The sequence below is a fragment of the Hibiscus syriacus genome, unplaced genomic scaffold (genome assembly GCF_006381635.1).
Source record: "Hibiscus syriacus cultivar Baekdansim isolate YM2019G1 unplaced genomic scaffold, ASM638163v2 tig00110761_pilon, whole genome shotgun sequence".
In the NCBI taxonomy this organism is placed as follows: domain Eukaryota; kingdom Viridiplantae; phylum Streptophyta; class Magnoliopsida; order Malvales; family Malvaceae; genus Hibiscus; species Hibiscus syriacus.
In genome coordinates this window covers 269,167-286,285 of record NW_024062849.1, presented here as the reverse complement: position 1 = coordinate 286,285, position 17,119 = coordinate 269,167, and the positions used below count along the sequence as shown (strand labels likewise).

General features: G+C 32.0%; 2 protein-coding genes, 1 long non-coding RNA gene and 1 pseudogene across 3 annotated transcripts in view; 2 read left to right on the top strand and 2 right to left on the bottom strand.

Annotated features, from left to right (window-relative positions):
* The window catches only part of LOC120139539 (U2 small nuclear ribonucleoprotein A'-like), a 27,480-nt gene extending 14,823 nt beyond the window's left edge, over window positions 1-12,657 (top strand). The window contains exons 3-10 of the mRNA XM_039154720.1: window positions 6,833-6,915; window positions 7,019-7,059; window positions 7,147-7,276; window positions 7,396-7,601; window positions 8,314-8,487; window positions 11,944-11,994; window positions 12,094-12,261; window positions 12,464-12,657. Coding sequence (XP_039010651.1) covers window positions 6,834-6,915; window positions 7,019-7,059; window positions 7,147-7,276; window positions 7,396-7,601; window positions 8,314-8,487; window positions 11,944-11,994; window positions 12,094-12,261; window positions 12,464-12,469 — 858 coding nt within the window. The 5' untranslated portion in view covers window position 6,833 and the 3' untranslated portion in view covers window positions 12,470-12,657. The remainder of the gene's footprint in view (window positions 1-6,832; window positions 6,916-7,018; window positions 7,060-7,146; window positions 7,277-7,395; window positions 7,602-8,313; window positions 8,488-11,943; window positions 11,995-12,093; window positions 12,262-12,463) is intronic.
* LOC120139493 lies at window positions 404-5,913 on the bottom strand (annotated as a pseudogene).
* Window positions 8,067-15,481, bottom strand: LOC120139541. The gene is made up of 2 exons (XR_005517652.1): window positions 15,360-15,481; window positions 8,067-8,250 (listed from the first exon to the last, which is right to left on the bottom strand). It is a non-coding gene; the product is annotated as an uncharacterized LOC120139541 (long non-coding RNA).
* On the top strand, window positions 15,226-17,119 carry LOC120139538 (transcription factor MYB106-like). The gene is made up of 3 exons (XM_039154719.1): window positions 15,226-15,552; window positions 15,643-15,772; window positions 16,333-17,119. Exons 1-3 carry the CDS (start codon window positions 15,420-15,422, stop codon window positions 17,054-17,056), a joined length of 987 nt encoding a protein of 328 aa, XP_039010650.1. The 5' UTR covers window positions 15,226-15,419; the 3' UTR covers window positions 17,057-17,119.

The following is a 17,119-nucleotide window of genomic DNA, read 5'->3' as shown; positions in this document are numbered from 1 at the left end:
AAATTCTTGAAAAAACAGAGCACCTACTTTTACTTCTAGAACAATACTCTTTTAGTTTTTACTTTTGTTAATTTAAAATTGGGACGTTTTAAAGATTATGGCTAATATATAATGTCATCAAGTTTGCACCTTTCGCGCAATTAACTTCGGATATCCAATGAGAATTTAAAAGAAAAGAACACTTCGTATTAAAACAATATTTTGAGTACAAAAATTCAATGGGAACTATAACCCATGGTTTCAAAAATCATGAAAGCAAATGGAATTGAAAAAAACTGCAAAATTGGAAGCTTAATCCAACTGATAAATAAAAACTGAACATTTCAAATCATCTGGTGACAGTAAAATAAAGAGGTTCTGTGAGAAAACATTACAACAAACATGACAGAAAGTCAAAGATTCATTGTGTTGTGTCCAAGTTTATTACTTTATTAATAATAAAAAGTAACTTAGCTTATCTCAACTACACCTCGGCTGATAATTTTTCCCTGGTTAAGATCCTGAAATGCTTTATTTCCCTCTTCAAATTTGTATTTTTGAGACACAGCACTGTTAAGATTGAAGATTCCTGTTTCAGCTAGTTTAACCAACTTCGGCAGATCCTGCCTCGCCCTCGCCCGTACGACCCGATCACTTTTACCTGGAGCCAACCCCATTACAAAATAAGTTCAATATTGTACATGGTGTATATGATGTAAAGCAAGTAAACTCAACTAATAATTGAAAATATCAATCAACATTTGTGCCAACAGAATATGAAAATAACGACTAAACCGAGCATGAAATTATAATTAAAACCTTTAGAGAAGGAAATAAAATATGAAAGTTGACAATATATTTGTGCTAATATGGCACCAATGGCATGATGAAATGTAGTTAGACATGGAAAAATGTAGACTGGGAAACGTAGCACATTTGAGTATATATTTGTGCTAATATGTACTTTTATAGATTAGTAGGTCATATATATAGATTGCTGTTATAGATTATACAGGTTTCCAGTAACAAGTCAAGAAAAATAACTAAATATTGGAATATGGAGCCAGTAATTATAATTAATTAGCAAGTCCAGGGAAGTTGGAGTTGACATGAAACCTGTAAATGGGCTCGTGTATTGACAGCAAAAGATGTTTTACCTTTCGACGAACCAGACGGTTGATGTCCACCTCACCTACAGCACCGGCTTTTGCAAGTCCAATCATCACTGCTTTCCACCATCTCTTACACTTTGTATACACTGCAAAAACGTTTGAGGTTTCCCCAAGGCTTCCACGGCAATGTCAACACCCGATCCTCCTGTAATTTCCTACTCAAAACAAGCAATAAATGTGTTCAAGTATTTAAAATAAAAAACAAAAAACAACAATAAAGAGCTAATGAAGAACTCAAATAATTTCAATCAACCACTTACAAAATAGTCACAATACCAACAAAAGATCCTCTAATCTCACTTTCAAACTCTAAAGTCATTTCTCAAATCTCAATATCTCACATTGACATAACCTACAATAAACCCTATAGAAAGGGTTTCATACAATTAAGCTCACAAAAAATAAAGCTGACAAATAAGCAAAATGAAGTTCTAGGTAATGAATAAATTCAAGGAGGTGAGGCAATTTAAACATTGTACCTAATACTCCTAAGCGAAACAACACCTAACCGAAACTAGATTGTTTTTGGCTATTGCTTTTGCTACTCGGATTCTTCTTTTAGAAGCTAACAAAAGAATTTTGATAGAAAGCAAATACTGTTTTTCATCAATCAAAATTTCGGACAGTAAATATTTTGGAACAAGCTCTTTGGATGTATTATAATATTTTACTTGCGCTTTTTTAAATCAATTAATGATTTTGCTCTACACAATTTACTTTTGACTTTTAGCAATCTTTTTTATCAATGACAAAAGGAAGTAGCAAAGGCAACAGCCAAATTGATCCCATATCCTAAATTTCTTAATAAATATTCCATCCAAATCTTGGATGCCATCAATCAAGATCACACATGAGTGCATAAGATTTAAAAATTGTGCATGCCAAATCTTGGATGTCTTCCAGTAATCTAAATTTATTAGGTGATTAAAATAATTGAGAGGTTTCAGGAAAAAAAAAAGAAAGAAGGATTTTATTCAAAATGGTCTGGCTGTCATGTCATGAGCCACCAGGTATGCAACAAGGTCAAAGTTATGTCATGAGTTAAAATATACAAATTAATATCCTCAAGCGACCAATACTAAGGTTATGTCATGAAATGTCCATTTGGGTAAAGTATAAGTACAAAATTGAGAACTTAATTAAATTTTTTTACTTCTGTTGCATTTACGGTCGATTGCTAGTTCAATTGGAATCGGTATTTGTATGATAAAGAACAATTAACAAGCAAACCTGTACATACTTTAACCCGTTCAATGACATCTTCTTCCATTGCATTTACTGTATGAGTGGCCCCCAAAGTCTTAGCTTTCTGCAGTTTATCATTCTGAATATCCACAGCAATAACTTCAGAGGCACCAAATGCCCTTGCTATCTACAAACAACTGAAGCAAAAATCTTGCCATTTCTATGTCAGTTCTTTTGCAAATCTGTCAAAGTTAGTAATGAAAAGTTGATGTAAAAATACCAAAAAAATGCAATTGCTTAAAATATAGATCCCACCATTATAATTTTTTTGGAAAAAATAAATAAATGACTACAATTCAAAGTTAAGACCAGATTTCAGAGAGTAACTTTTACCCTTACAATTGTTGCGGCTAGCAGATATCAAGGACAAATGAATGAAACATGTTTAAGGAGTTTATACAAGCAATTACAAAAATGTGGAAATGTCCTTATGAGAACTGTAAGTTATTTACTGTAATAGAAATGTTGTGTTCATTCATCTTGTAGAGTTACAATTTTGTAGTAAAAAGAAGAAAACTAAGAAACTTGTCCCATAAATCTAGGAGATGAAATCCAAGAATCAAGGAATGATTATTAGCTAATCTATTTCCTAAAAAACTTTACATCCTAACAAGTCCAGTCTGATCATAATTAATCATGATTTGATTCTTACAAGTCAACAAGAACATGTGATTAACTGATGATAAGAGGAAAGGAAGACCAAAGAAGTCAAGCCCTGACACTATAAAAAGAAAAGACCTTGTTTTCACTGAGCTTACTGAGGATATTTTTATAAACAGGGCACAGTGGTACAACATGACCAAGAACTGCGTATGCTGAGAAAGGCCTAGTTCATAGTTTTTATTAGTGATAGTAACATCATGCCAACAGGTGATATTAAACTCCGGAAGAAATCACAAGGTAGGTTAATTGACAAAACCTTACAATTCAGTAAAGAACCCTGAAACCAACAAATAAATTAAATCCAATCCAAAATGTAGTGCAGACAATGAATATAACAAAAAAGTGTAGAAACAAAAAACTAAAATATGTTGGTGCTTCCTATTCCAGGTCAGGTGTTTGATTAATGTTTTTAAGATCATATGCTTTGTGCTGGGATCTCGAGAACAGAAAGCATTAACATCGCTTTTATTCCTATACTGCATAATATATAAGTTAGCTTGAAAGTCATGCATAATGAACAACTATCTTTATTTTCTAGCAGTAATGCTATCATATATGCTTTAGGACTCAAAGGTGCCTTTTACCCATTGTACATTGAGGAAAAATACACTGGATTTTCAAAATGACAAGTCAAACCAATTATCTAGTTTCAGAATCAGCTTAATATGTAAATACCTTGAACCAACCCCTCCAATTCCAATCACAGCAACAGAATCCCCAGGACAGACCTCAGCTGCATGCCTCATGGCACCATAAGCAGTAAATACAGCACATCCTAAAATTGCAGACTCAGTGTATGGCAATGATTTTGGCAAAACACACAAACCATGCGCCGGAACGACACAGTATTCAGCAAGGCCTCCCATGCTATACATGTATACAGGTTTTCCAACAATTAGTATTTTAATAGGAAAGTGTTTATATATATATATATATATATTTATTTCTAGTGTAATATTTATATTCTAAATATATAGTTTCCCTCTTAATGTTTGAACCGTTTTATTTTTTGTCAGTGCAACGTACACTGTCGATGAATTATAAATATTTAAGAAAATATAATCATAGGTGAGAACTATAATCTTAAAAATATTTATTAAACATTTTTTTAATAATGTTAAGTTTTAATAGAAGGAAATATTATTGTCTACAGAGGTTTCAGATTTGAATAACTCTATTTGTTGGAGATGTGTGAGTTGTCACTGGTCAATTATTAAAAAAATCAAAAATTATTATCTTATAATCACCTAGATTATTCAGAAAGAAGTTTTAATTGATTCAAAATTAGATCTCAATAAAAATCCAATAGTTTTCATTTATAAATCAATTATCAATCAATATCTGTTCAAAGATAACTCTCAATCATTTAACAATGAACATTCTCATTATTGACATTTATGGTACTCAAACTCATGACATCAAAGAATAATAACAATTTCTTTTTCACTAAGGTAGCTTGGTTAGTGCAACAATATTCAAAGTTTGAATATCGATATTATACATAAAATAAAATATATCGAGAGATAGACTCATAATAGACCTTTATATTAATTAATTTAAATTGATTCGTAAATAAACCATATACTATTAATTATATAAAATATTGAGATTTTGATTATTGAAATTTTCAATAAACAAAATTATCATTAAATCTTATTTAATTAAAAGGTAAACTACACATTTAATACATAAACTATCAGTTTTATTTCGTTTTAGTACTTAAACTTTCATTTGTTTCAAAATCATACCTAATATTTATTTTTTGTTTCATTTTAGTACCCCGCCGTTAAAATTTTAGTGGAACCACGTGGTATTTTTCATGGGTAAACTACATCATTAATCACTTAACTATTTTCTCACTCTTATTTTGGTCACTAAAGTTTATAAATTTTCAATTTAACTACTTAACTTTCAAATTGCTCATGTTTTAATCACTCTAATTTATTTTATTAATATGTTTATGACATGACACTTATTATTATTATTATTTTATTAATATATAATTAAAATGAAAAATAAATAAATTTTAAAGTTAGAGTTATAAAATTAAGAGTGATTTGAAGGTTGAGTAATTAAATTTAAAAAAATTAAACTTTAGTAACCTAAATAGGAGTGTGAAAATAGTTGAGTGATGAATGATGTAATTTACCTATAAAAAAGTGTCACGTTGTAATAGTTCGTTAAGTTTTTAACGGCGATGTACCAAAACGAAACAAAAATTAAACATTATGTATAATTTTTAAATAAATGAATGTTTAGGTACTAAAATAAAATAAAATCGATACTTTAAGTACTAAACGCGTAGTTTACACTTAATTAAAATAAGACAACTCACTACAATTAAAACTAATACATTAGACTATCTTAATATATTTAAGGTTTAATATAAAAAGTATTTAAATTATATTTTTTTGTTTAGGTGTTTTAATTTATTTTTTGATAATGTAGGTGTATAACGTTTTCGACGTTATCATTTTAAGTGTATGATCTGTCACAATCATTAAAAAAATCAATAAAAACAAATCAATCTATTAGTGTTTGATGTATGCTCTGTTTTTTAATTTCCTTTATTTTTAAAAAAATAAAATTCATAATTAAAAAACATAACTTTTCATATTTTTCATAAAATACCCCAAAATTGATAAAAACTTCAAAATATCACTTAAATTTCGTTGTTGACCATCATCACCTTCGGCGATCACCCACCGATCACTTACGCGTTGATTGTGATTTATACATTTATGTCTTGGAATTTAGGGATTTTGGAGATTAAGGCTACAACAAAGGATGATATGTCGGCGATGGGTGGATAAGCAGCTGGTAAAGGCGATAGCGTTGAGAAACTGTCAGTCATTGATCAGAAATTCAAAGACTTTCAAAAAATAATTTAGCCCTCAAACTCTTCAAAAAATCAATTTAACCCATTTGTCACGTCATTATCAAAGTGACAGATGCGAAGTTTGTCTAGGGTGGACACTAAAATTCGAATTTCTTTATATTATTTATTAATTTTAATATTTGTACCCATTTTAAAATCTTATTTATGTCCACCTCATACAAAAGATTTATATTTTTACTATATACATGCCCACCTTAAAAAAATTCTAAATCCACCATTGATTAGCCACATCATCAACCATTGTAGATCGCTACATTAGTACCATGAACTGCCACATCATCATCCTAATAGTCAACTAAAGAAACTGTTGGTCAAAGGATCACATTAATTTTTTTAGTTTGAGGACTACATTGAATGTAAAAGTAATTTGAGAGCTATATTGATTTTTTTTAAAAAGTTTGAGGCCTCATATACCATTATCCCTAAAAAAATTCTAAATCCACCATTGATTAGCCACATCATCAACCACTGTAGATCACTACATTAGTACCATAACTGCCACATCATCATCCTAATAGTTAACTAAAGAAATTGTTGGTCAAAGGACCACATTAATTTTTTTAGTTTGAGGACTACATTGAATGTAAAAGTAATTTGAGAGCTATATTGATTTTTTTTTAAAAAATTGAGGCCTCACATACCATTATGTCCTATTTTTAAATTTGGATGGCAAAATTTATTAAAAAGTAACACTAAACACCTCTAGTAGCTACGAAATGCAGTCGTTTAACCTCTCTTTATAATCGGGTGGAAGGAAAATGCAAACGGAAAGTTGCAAGGAAATCCCTAAAAACACCTCCCACATTTACCGCAAGACGGCGGCGTCTGTTTAGGGTTTTAGCGGAGGAAAAAAGAGGAGAAACAAAAAAGCAAGCATGGTGAAACTCACGGCCGACTTGATTTGGAAGTGTCCTCACTTCTTCAATCCCCTTAAAGAGCGAGAATTGGATCTTCGAGGTGCTGCTTCTCCTCTCTTTCGCTCCAACCCTAACCCTAATAATAATGTTCTTAAACTTCCCTTTCTTTAGAACTTAATCTCTTTTCATTTTGCCCGTTTCAGGTAACAAAATTGCTGTAATAGAAAACTTGGGTGCTACCGAGGTGGGTATTACTTTGCCTGTGGCCATTTCTAACTCATTCGTAGCTTTAATTTACTTGTGTTTTTGTTGCATTTGTTCGTTTTGACAGGACCAATTTGATACCCTAGATTTGTCTGATAATGAGATAGTGAAGCTGGACAACTTCCCTTATCTTAAGCGCTTGGGCACCTTACTTATAAACAACAACCGAGTTACGCGTATCAATCCCAATATTGGAGGTAAGCTTTGAACCAACACTTGGATTTCCCTGGTATTGTAGCGTGTGTCCTTAAGCCTTTTTAATGTTGCCTCCTGATGGGAAGACTCTGACGAAGTTCACATTTCCCTTGTTCTACAGAGTTCTTGCCGAAATTACATACATTGGTTCTCACAAATAATCGACTGGTGAACTTAGTGGAGATTGACCCTCTTGTATCACTTCCTAAGCTGCAGTTCCTTAGCCTGTTGGATAACAATATTACTAAAAAACCTAATTACAGGTTATATGTGATTCACAAACTCAAATCACTTCGTGTTCTGGATTTCAAGAAAGTCAAGGCTAAGGTGATTGTATATGCTAAACTATTATTTTGTCTTTCTAAGAATCTGTTTTGTTATGAAATTTCTGTTGCCTATCATGTTTAGATATGTGAGAACAGCTGTGGTTAATTTAAAAATTTCTGCTACATTCCTGTATTCATTCTTCTGACAGGAATTGCCTAATTGAACCTTTGGCTTTGTGAATTAGAACTTTTTTTTGACATCGTTTTATTATGTGTATAAATATTGCAGCAGCAAGTGTAGGTTCATGAAGTGCTGTTTTTTGACTGATTGGGAGTTACATTATCAACGGAACAATTTTAGATGCTAGAATGGCATTTTAGTTAACACTATTAGATATTAGAATGGCTACTGTCCATCATAGGTGCACTCATGAGTCATGACTAGGAAAATACATCATAAATTTGTCTTGTTCAAAATAAAAAAATCTCTCATTTTGCCTAGTGTACTTTATATATATATATATATATATATAAACCCTAATGGCTAATGCATTGGTATTGCTTATCGTTAACTTGTTTCACAAAGAAACACTTTACTGTAGGATTGAATTATTGATTTGACGTTGCTTAAGCAATTTTTCTGCATCTTTGGGTAAGTGAGGAAGAAAGAGGGTGGGGCTGAATGTTCTACTTTTCCATAGTTTATATTCCTCATGTAAGTGTGTAACTTACCAAATGATTAACTTCTCATAATTATGCTTCATGGGTCACAGGAGAGACTAGAAGCTGAAAATCTCTTTGCATCTAAAGAAGCTGAAGAGGAAATAAAGAAAGAATCTACAAAGACAATTGCACCTAAAGAGGTTCCAAATGTTTCTGAAGTTGCAGAGGAAGAACAAACGCCAAAAGTGGTTGCCCCCACACCTGAGCAAATTATAGCTATCAAGGTATACCTTTTTCTCATAATATTTGTTTGAAACAAGGATAACAATGTCGATAGTGTTCTAGTTTCCGTATCGGTTATTTTTCTTGGTAGTGTTCTAGAAAGACTTGGGAACTTTATTAGGGACTGGATGAAATAAAAGAAATTACAGTAATTAAGGGTAAAATAGGGGAACATGCCTAACTACCTCACTTGCTTGCCAAAAGCATGCTTGGGGTACCGTTTACATATATGTAAGAAACTTCAGAAGAGTGTGATACTTGAACTTTGACTAACAAGAATCTTGACCAACTTTGTTTTACATTATGATGCAAATTTAGACTTTGTTGCACGATATCTTCATTTTTCTTGAAGTATTCGTGTTTGACACTCATGTTTTATACTGGGGTATGGAGATATGAGCTCTAAGAATCCACCAAATATAGGGAAAAACTAGAAAAGTCTGACTATGCTTGTATCAGAAACATACCTGCATTCAACATTTGTGCCTTAGTCTAAGTAACGTAGTATTTAGGCTCTCATTTGAGGTTTGGCCTAAAAGGCAAAAGATCTCTCTATTTAGAAATACGCACGGTTTGAAGTTCAATCACTTTGAAATTTAGTATTTTAGAATTTAAACTAATTTAATTATTTCAAGACATATTCTTAGAGCTGCTAATTGGGAAGCGGATGAGTTAGCCAAAGCTGGTATAGGTTGATTAATAGGTTATGTGATGTGGTTCTGAAGGTGTTGTGTTTTGTTTGTATTTCTGAAGGGTATTCTGGTTTAAGTGTTATGCAATAAGTGTTATGTATTAAGTGTTATGTTGTAAGCAGTTAGTGGTTAGGGAATGGTTGTATGTTATTGTTCAGATTAATAAAATTCAGAGGCACTCTTTTCCTCCTTCCTATGTCCTTCATGTTACTAATGTAACAAGTAGGATATGAAGGGGTTTTTTAATGAGGCCTAATCTTCTATCAAAAAAAAATTATCTCATTATTTTTAGATAAGGCCAATTACTGTTACCTCCATGGAACACATTCGCGGGTTACAATTTATGTGTGAACCAAATGGATATATGTTTCAAGTATCTTCTTGGAACCAACATTTGGTGACTAATAATGGTATTTAGGAAAAATCTCCTTTTAATTTCCTCCGTAATAGACTCTACATTGGATTAAATCTTGATGACATGAGTTATAAAACGTGAATTATGATTACTAACAGCTACTTGAACAGTTTTAGAGCTGGAGGTTGATGTATTCGGATGGAAACTACTCTTCTTATTGGAAGGTAGTTCAGGATTAAGATGGCAAAGGATTGGGTATCCTCAATTTTTTTTAAATATATCCAAATATGCTAAATGTTAAAATTCATTAAAAAATATTTAAAAAAAATAAAAACAGAAAAATAAGAAGACTTTAATATCTGAATCAAGAAAAATGTTTCCGATAGTCTTTGGATTTTTTTACCAGCCATTGCCATCCTGAGTGGTGATTGTGAAAGGAAGTCTTATTAGGCTTGTGATGACATTAAAGGTTATAAAACTAATAAAGTAAATAAAAATGCCATTGAACCTCACCAAAGAAGCTGCTAGGTAGGTAGTGCATTCAAGGGCTGTAAATCACAGTCCTAAAAGGGTCAAGATTAAGAAGTAGTACTACAAGTCTCAGAATCTCTTGCAAAACCTTTTAGGCAGTTTGAAGCCTATCACAGACTTAGATGGGAAACAGGAATTGGTTTTTTATGATATAAACTACCAAAAGTTATTAGGAGCGCATTTGGATTAAGAAATCTTGAAAGATTGCAGGTCTTCTTCCCTAGTTTGGTTTGGTGAGAAATATAAAAAATTCAGTATCCTTGTATTCTCAAATGTCCCAAGTATAACCTGTTTAATTGATCATCTTCTTTACCTCCCTGCAGAGTTGAGCATCTAAAGGTACTGTAAAGTTAGATTAATGGTTCTCAGGACGAAATACCCCTATTATGTCATAGAAACAAATGTCAAAAGACTTAACCTTGCATTTGGTCCCATTTAATATGATTACTTTACAAAGAGTGAGGCCAGTTTATCAAATTAATATGAATTAGAAAATTATTAAATTGAAATCATGGTTTAGAAATGTGCTGAAATGGCTTAGGTTATACCAGGCAAGGCTATGCTAGAAAACCATATACGGGAAGTTTTCCTTGTATGATCAAAATGTAATTGTATGTGGTTCTAGAAATTAATCATGTCTTAATCTTAGTCTAGGAGCAGCAAAGGGAAAATGAAAGGAATTAACAATAGGAGAAAGCGGAGGTAAGATACCCTTGTGTTATTGCATAAGAAAGAAGTGTTAGGGAAGAAAGGCTTATCTATTAACAGATTAACCTTGTCTGGATAATGGGTGGAAATGTATTTTACCATGATATAAGCCAAAACGTTATTGAACAAAGATAAATTTGTCCATACGATTTAAAACTTTTAGTGTCAAATACGTCTCCCATTTCAAGGGTTTTAAATATATCAAGGTTTTTGATGTGTCATGTACACCCTTTCAGTTCTCTTCCTTCCCGTTGAATGTTCTACTAACATGGGAGACATTCCACTACTCCTCTTCCCTTTTCCTTTCCTCCTTTACTTTAACCAAACATAGCATCAGGTAATGTTCCTTATTTCAAAGCAATTTATGGCAAGCTTCATTGCTTAAGGCCTAATTGCTTCTTTTCCCTTAAGAGTATTAGCAAAGTTTCAGAAAGGTTTTAAGAAGTTTCCAATTTAGTTACACAAAAGTCTTATGCAATTTAATCTGAATCAGTTTCAGATTCAGTCATGCACTTGATGGGGGGTTGTTGATGCTGACTGCTGATTTGATGCACGAATATGTAAAATTACCTTTGTTAATGGACTCTGCGATGTGTGAACATGTCAAGTAATGTAATATTTTTCATGCTGTTTTAATTTCCAAAATATTGTTTATATTTGTGGTCCAAGTAAAAAAGGACACCCACAAACATATTGAGCAAGAAGATGCCTGATGAGGTATTACGTAAGAGAAGCACTTGAAGTAGACACACCCCTCTGATGGTTTTTGTGAGCTTAAATATTTTACATATATTTTAGGAATGTGGCTAGTGGCACCCTCTCTCGCAAACCCATCTAACCAGCAACATTAATAGGAAGGTAACATACATGTCCAGTAAGAATGATTCTGAATGAGGGGTACTTTTTGGAATGGTTGAATAACCCTCTGACATTAGTTAATTTTGGCACTCAGGTTTAAAATGTAAAAACAGTATTTGTCAATTTGCAAAATTATTTTCCTTGGGCACTACTTTTTAATTCATCTAAAGCTTGCATTTTTTGTTTTATTTGTGACTTAAACTGCATAAATGGCTACTGGTAATTTATGTCATATTTGTAAATGACTTCTGCATCTTTTGTAGTGCATCCTTGTGACTAAATTCTGATCTTGTTTAGATTTATTTGATATGCAGGCTGCCATTGTGAATTCTCAGACTTTAGAAGAGGTTGCAAGACTTGAAAAGGTGGCTGCTTAATTGTATGAGTGGCTTTTCAAGACAACTGTCATTTAGATTCCTTTCTTAGTTTTACTTTACATTCTGGATATTTCTTTGGTTGAGCAGGCATTAAAGACAGGTCAGCTCCCTGCAGATTTGAAAATTCCCGGTTTTGATACCAATGCTGCTAAAGGGGGAGATGAAAAAATGGATTCTGATATTAAAAAAGAGTCCAATGTTGAACCTGATAATATGGATGAAGAAAAGAACGAAGAGCCTGCACCCATGGAACAGGTATGTTGATATTTTTATGAGGATTCTGAATTGTCTTTTTGCTCATATTAGATGGTTTTATATAAATTATTTGAATTGTTTGACTTATTGTAAGGTTTCATACGTACAACCTTGTACACATTCTGTAAAGCTTAAGCCCCAAACTCGAATGCTATTTTTGCATTTTTAGCCAATCTCGTAAGTGGTATCTTTTCTTTTTCAGGAATAGGGTTTGTAGATTGTTAGATTCAATAGCACAGGCAATCAGTAGCTGAATTCTTGAATGGTTGGTCTGCAACAAAGGACATGGGTTATGGATCCTCTGTAGTATTAAGGATTTTGTTCAGTAGTAGCTATATTTTATTTGGATATCGAGTTTGGATTAGCTCTTTTCCTGTGCTAAGGAATGATTTTGAGGAAGAAGCTTGGATTTATTATGTTGGTCCTTTATTTTCTTTTTATGTTTTTTATACGTTTGATCTCTCAAATTTGGTTTTAAATTAATATCATTTACATGGAACCAGAAAAAAGATGTAGAAAACCCCACCATAAGAAAGGGGAGGTCAACACTTGCAGGGTCATGGCTTCGACTGTAGCATTAGAAAGATGTTATAATTTTAAATCACAACGATTCCTTTATTCAAATTAAGTGATAAATTGATATTAATAATTATTATATTGCCATCAGCATAAGAGAGTAGTGATTAAATCCAAAATGAGCCACATTTAAATGTTGTTAGACTTTAAATATTGAATTGTTCAAATATTTGCAATAGGAGAAGCTACCAATGCGTGGGAAGTCAGGAAGAAGCTAGGCAAGCCGAGGGATGATCTTGGTTTGTTGGGAAAGTAGCTTATCTTGCTCTTCTCTTGGTATTGTGTCTTCCGTTTTACTCGTCTATTATGCACGTTTAAATATTTGATGAGAATCGGTACTAGATGAATTTACTCAATTTCAAGACTTAATTTGGTATCGATACCTAAGAGAAGTATTGATACCCTTTAAAAGTAGTATCAGTATCTATGTGGGGTATTGATACTAAAGATAATTATGCTAACTTCAAATCCATTTTTATACTAATACTCATGAAGAGTATCGATACCAAGGCTTAGTATCAATATCCAGGGGTAGCTATTGATACCTTTGCTCATAAAAGATTAGTGAACCTTGTTTCGATTGAGGATCAAGTGAGGAGCACAAAAACGTTAAATAAATAATAATAAGGCTAAAAGCAAGAACTTGAATTAATGTTTATAATAAGCATAAGAATAATGATTTATGCCTTTGTGTGACATTCGAAAAACATTCGAGAACACATGAGTCACTTGTGTAAGACAATGTCTTGTTTTATGTACGTTCTTGATGCATGTGTGATCTGAGTTTCACCATAATTTGTGATGCACTAATGATTGCTTCTTGATTATATATGTTGACATGCTCATATGATGAATTCATACAATATAGCGGAATTATTTGTGTGGCATTGAGGTTTTTAGTTCATCATTCGAAATGTGTTTTCATTCACATTTTCATAGGTGAAGATCGAGAAACATATTATCGAGTTATTTGTAGAGGACATAATAATTCATTGACTTCATATATACTTTAATCGTAATTTTATTTTAACATATTTTGTTAAACTTGTCATTTGTACTCAGTTTGTTCTATTAAAGTTCCTATTTGTAAACTTATGTTTTATTATGGTTTGTGGTGATGTTATTAGATTTTCAAGTAAATAATTTTAAAAATTTAGCTAGTTACTTCAATGATTTCTTGTAACACTCAAACCTTCCGTCTTTGAAATGAATTGAATTAAGGTGTTAACAAAATTTTTATACATAAAAATTATACATATTAATCAATTTAATTTTACATGTTATTAAATAACTTTTTATACACAAAAATTATACATGTTAATAAATTTAATTATTATCATCGAAAGAAATTCATTTTTTTTGTAAACTCGTATTTTTATATATTATAAACAAGAATTACGGATTAGATTATATACTAAGTAAAATTTAAGTTACTTCAAAATAAGAATTAATGAAAGACATTATAAATTGACCTATACTGAATTTTATATTTAAAGAAATTAATTTTACATGTATTGATAGTCAAATCAATTATTAGTAATATTTTTGTAACACTTTTTAAAGTAAATTTTCGATTCTTTATCGAATTGCAAATAAATTTAAATATTAAATATTTTGATTTTTTTTCTATAGCTTTAAATGATTTTTGTTTTTGTCTTATTTTTATAAATATCATTTCATTATTAGAATTCATATTATCCAAATAGAATAAATTATCATAATTATTAAAATTACTTAATAAATCTTTTTTTTAATATTAAATAATATGAAATAATTATAAGATAATATATGTTTAAAATCTTTTTTAGTTATTAACAATGTATATGTATCTTAAAGACATAACTATATATTAACACTCTTTTTAACTATAAAAATATTTTTTATTAATTAATGTTTTAATTGAAGTTCAGCTTTAGTAGCTAATTAATACGCCTTAAAAAAAGTTCAAAAATTGAAAAAGACAAGTCACTATCAGCATGAGTAATGTAATGGGGTGAAATTTTTTGAGAGAGTGACTTGAAATTTAGATCAGACCCCATACCATTTACTACCCTCTAGTGCCTTTGTTATTTGTGAGGACCAAAAAGTTCCTTCAAAATCTCCATTTTAGCCATACACATATGGGACAATTCTTGGGGTTGCCCTATGAGTCAAGTAAAGCAAAAGCCTACACAATGAAGTAAGGGTAATTAGAACTGTAAATTAGACGAGATATATTATGAGTTTCAATTTTTTTTAGTTGAAGTCGAGTTTTATATTTTGATTTTAAGTTCAAATCAAATATGATAATTTTAAATTTATGAGATTTCGAATTGAATCAAATTTAACAATATTCGAACTCGATTCGACTAGTTTATAACATTTTAAGGATAGTAAACTAAGCTTGGGTTTTAAATTCCTCAGTGCAATGTTACTTAAGCATATGCTCTGACAACCCTCACCATTAATTCTGGCATACTTTCTTCTCTGCCCATCACTTCATTTACAAGCACAAAGTTTCTTCCTCTCTCTCTCTCGTTCACTCTTATATACCTTTATCTTCTTTGTTTGCTCATTTAATTTCACTATATTGCATACACCCAATGGGGAGATCACCTTGCTGTGACAAAGTGGGGATGAAAAAAGGACCATGGACACCAGAAGAAGATCAGAAACTCTTAGCTTATATCGAAGAACACGGCCATGGAAGCTGGCGTGCTTTGCCTGCCAAAGCTGGTCACTAAAACCCTATTTCTTCTAGTTTTCTTGGTTGCTTAATAGTAATAAAAGGCTGCTTCATTATCAAGTTTTTCTTCTTTGTTTTAGGTCTTCAGCGATGTGGGAAGAGCTGCAGGCTTAGATGGACTAATTATCTCAGACCAGATATCAAGAGAGGAAAGTTCAGTCTGCAAGAAGAACAAACCATCATTCAGCTCCACGCCCTTTTAGGGAACAGGTCCAAAAATTTCAGACTTTGCTTTCCATATTTGTTTCTGTAATTTATCTTCAAAATCTCTTGCATTTGCTGGTATATATGTTTAGGTATACTGGCTGCACTTACATATATGTTGAATTCAGGGACAAATGCAAGATATTATATTAGAAAAAACGAACTTCTTAATTTTAAAGACAAATAAAATAGATTACTAATAGAAAATATAAAAAAAATCTCTTGCATTTGCTGGTATAGTTTAGGTATACTGGCTGCACTTACATATATGTTGAATTCAGGGACAAATGCAAGATATTATATTAGAAAAAACGAACTTCTTAATTTTAAAGACAAATAAAATAGATTACTAATAGAAAATATAAAAAATATCACATATGAAATTCTTTTTATTATCTTTAAATGAGTATATGGGTATTTAATTCTTCATTAATATGACAAAATTTTCCCATCATTTTCTTGTCTAAGTGATCATTGGTTTTGTTTTGTTTTATATTTTAGATAAACATAAACATCGAAGAAACTGCTTTGTGGAAGTTGATGTTTTTGTAGGTTTTGTCTTTCAGGTGGTCTGCTATAGCGACTCACTTGCCAAAGAGGACAGATAATGAGATAAAGAACTACTGGAACACTCATCTTAAGAAAAGGTTAGCCAAAATGGGGATCGATCCTGTCACCCACAAGCCGAAATCCGACACTTTACTCTCCGGTACCGATGCTCATCGATCGAAGAATGCCGCAAACCTTAGCCATATGGCTCAGTGGGAAAGTGCGAGGCTCGAAGCCGAAGCTAGATTGGTTCGAGAATCGAAGTTACGTACGATTCAACATCGCCTCGGTCGTCCGATGACACCAGGCTTTGCTTCGTCAGTTTCGGCTGCTCAGCTTGTTGTGGATAAGTCACATTGGAATAGTGTTAGCAATGCCGGATTTGGTCACATCGACTCACCGAAATCAACACTTACTTCCTCGGAAAATGGGATCGGACCCAGTTCAATGCCGATGACCGAGTTTACCGGCACTGCGTCGGCTTCATCCGAGACCGGAATCATTAAACAAGAAGGCGAACAAGAATGGAAAGGCCTTGAGGGAAGTTCAACTAATTTGGCTATGGAAGATGGGTTCATTAACCTTCTTCTTAACGATTCCACTGACCCGAGTTTATCGGATGGCGGCAAAGAATCCGACGGAAACAGCGGAGGAATCGATGATCAGTGTGAAGACAACAACTACTGGAACAGCATTCTGGATTTGGTGAATTCTTCCCCATCGCATTCACCAATGTTCTAAAACAACTAATGTTTCTTTGGTCTAAATCAAAACAGGCCATTAATTATATCTCAAAAAACATTG

Excerpts from the sequence above, each read along its gene's own strand:
- LOC120139538 (XM_039154719.1), top strand. The coding sequence starts at position 15,420 with ATGGGGAGATCACCTTGCTGTGACAAAGTGGGGATGAAAAAAGGACCA. Across the intron at positions 15,553-15,642 it reads TGCTTTGCCTGCCAAAGCTG|GTCTTCAGCGATGTGGGAAG; the intron begins GTCACTAAAACC and ends TCTTTGTTTTAG. Across the intron at positions 15,773-16,332 it reads CACGCCCTTTTAGGGAACAG|GTGGTCTGCTATAGCGACTC; the intron begins GTCCAAAAATTT and ends TTTGTCTTTCAG.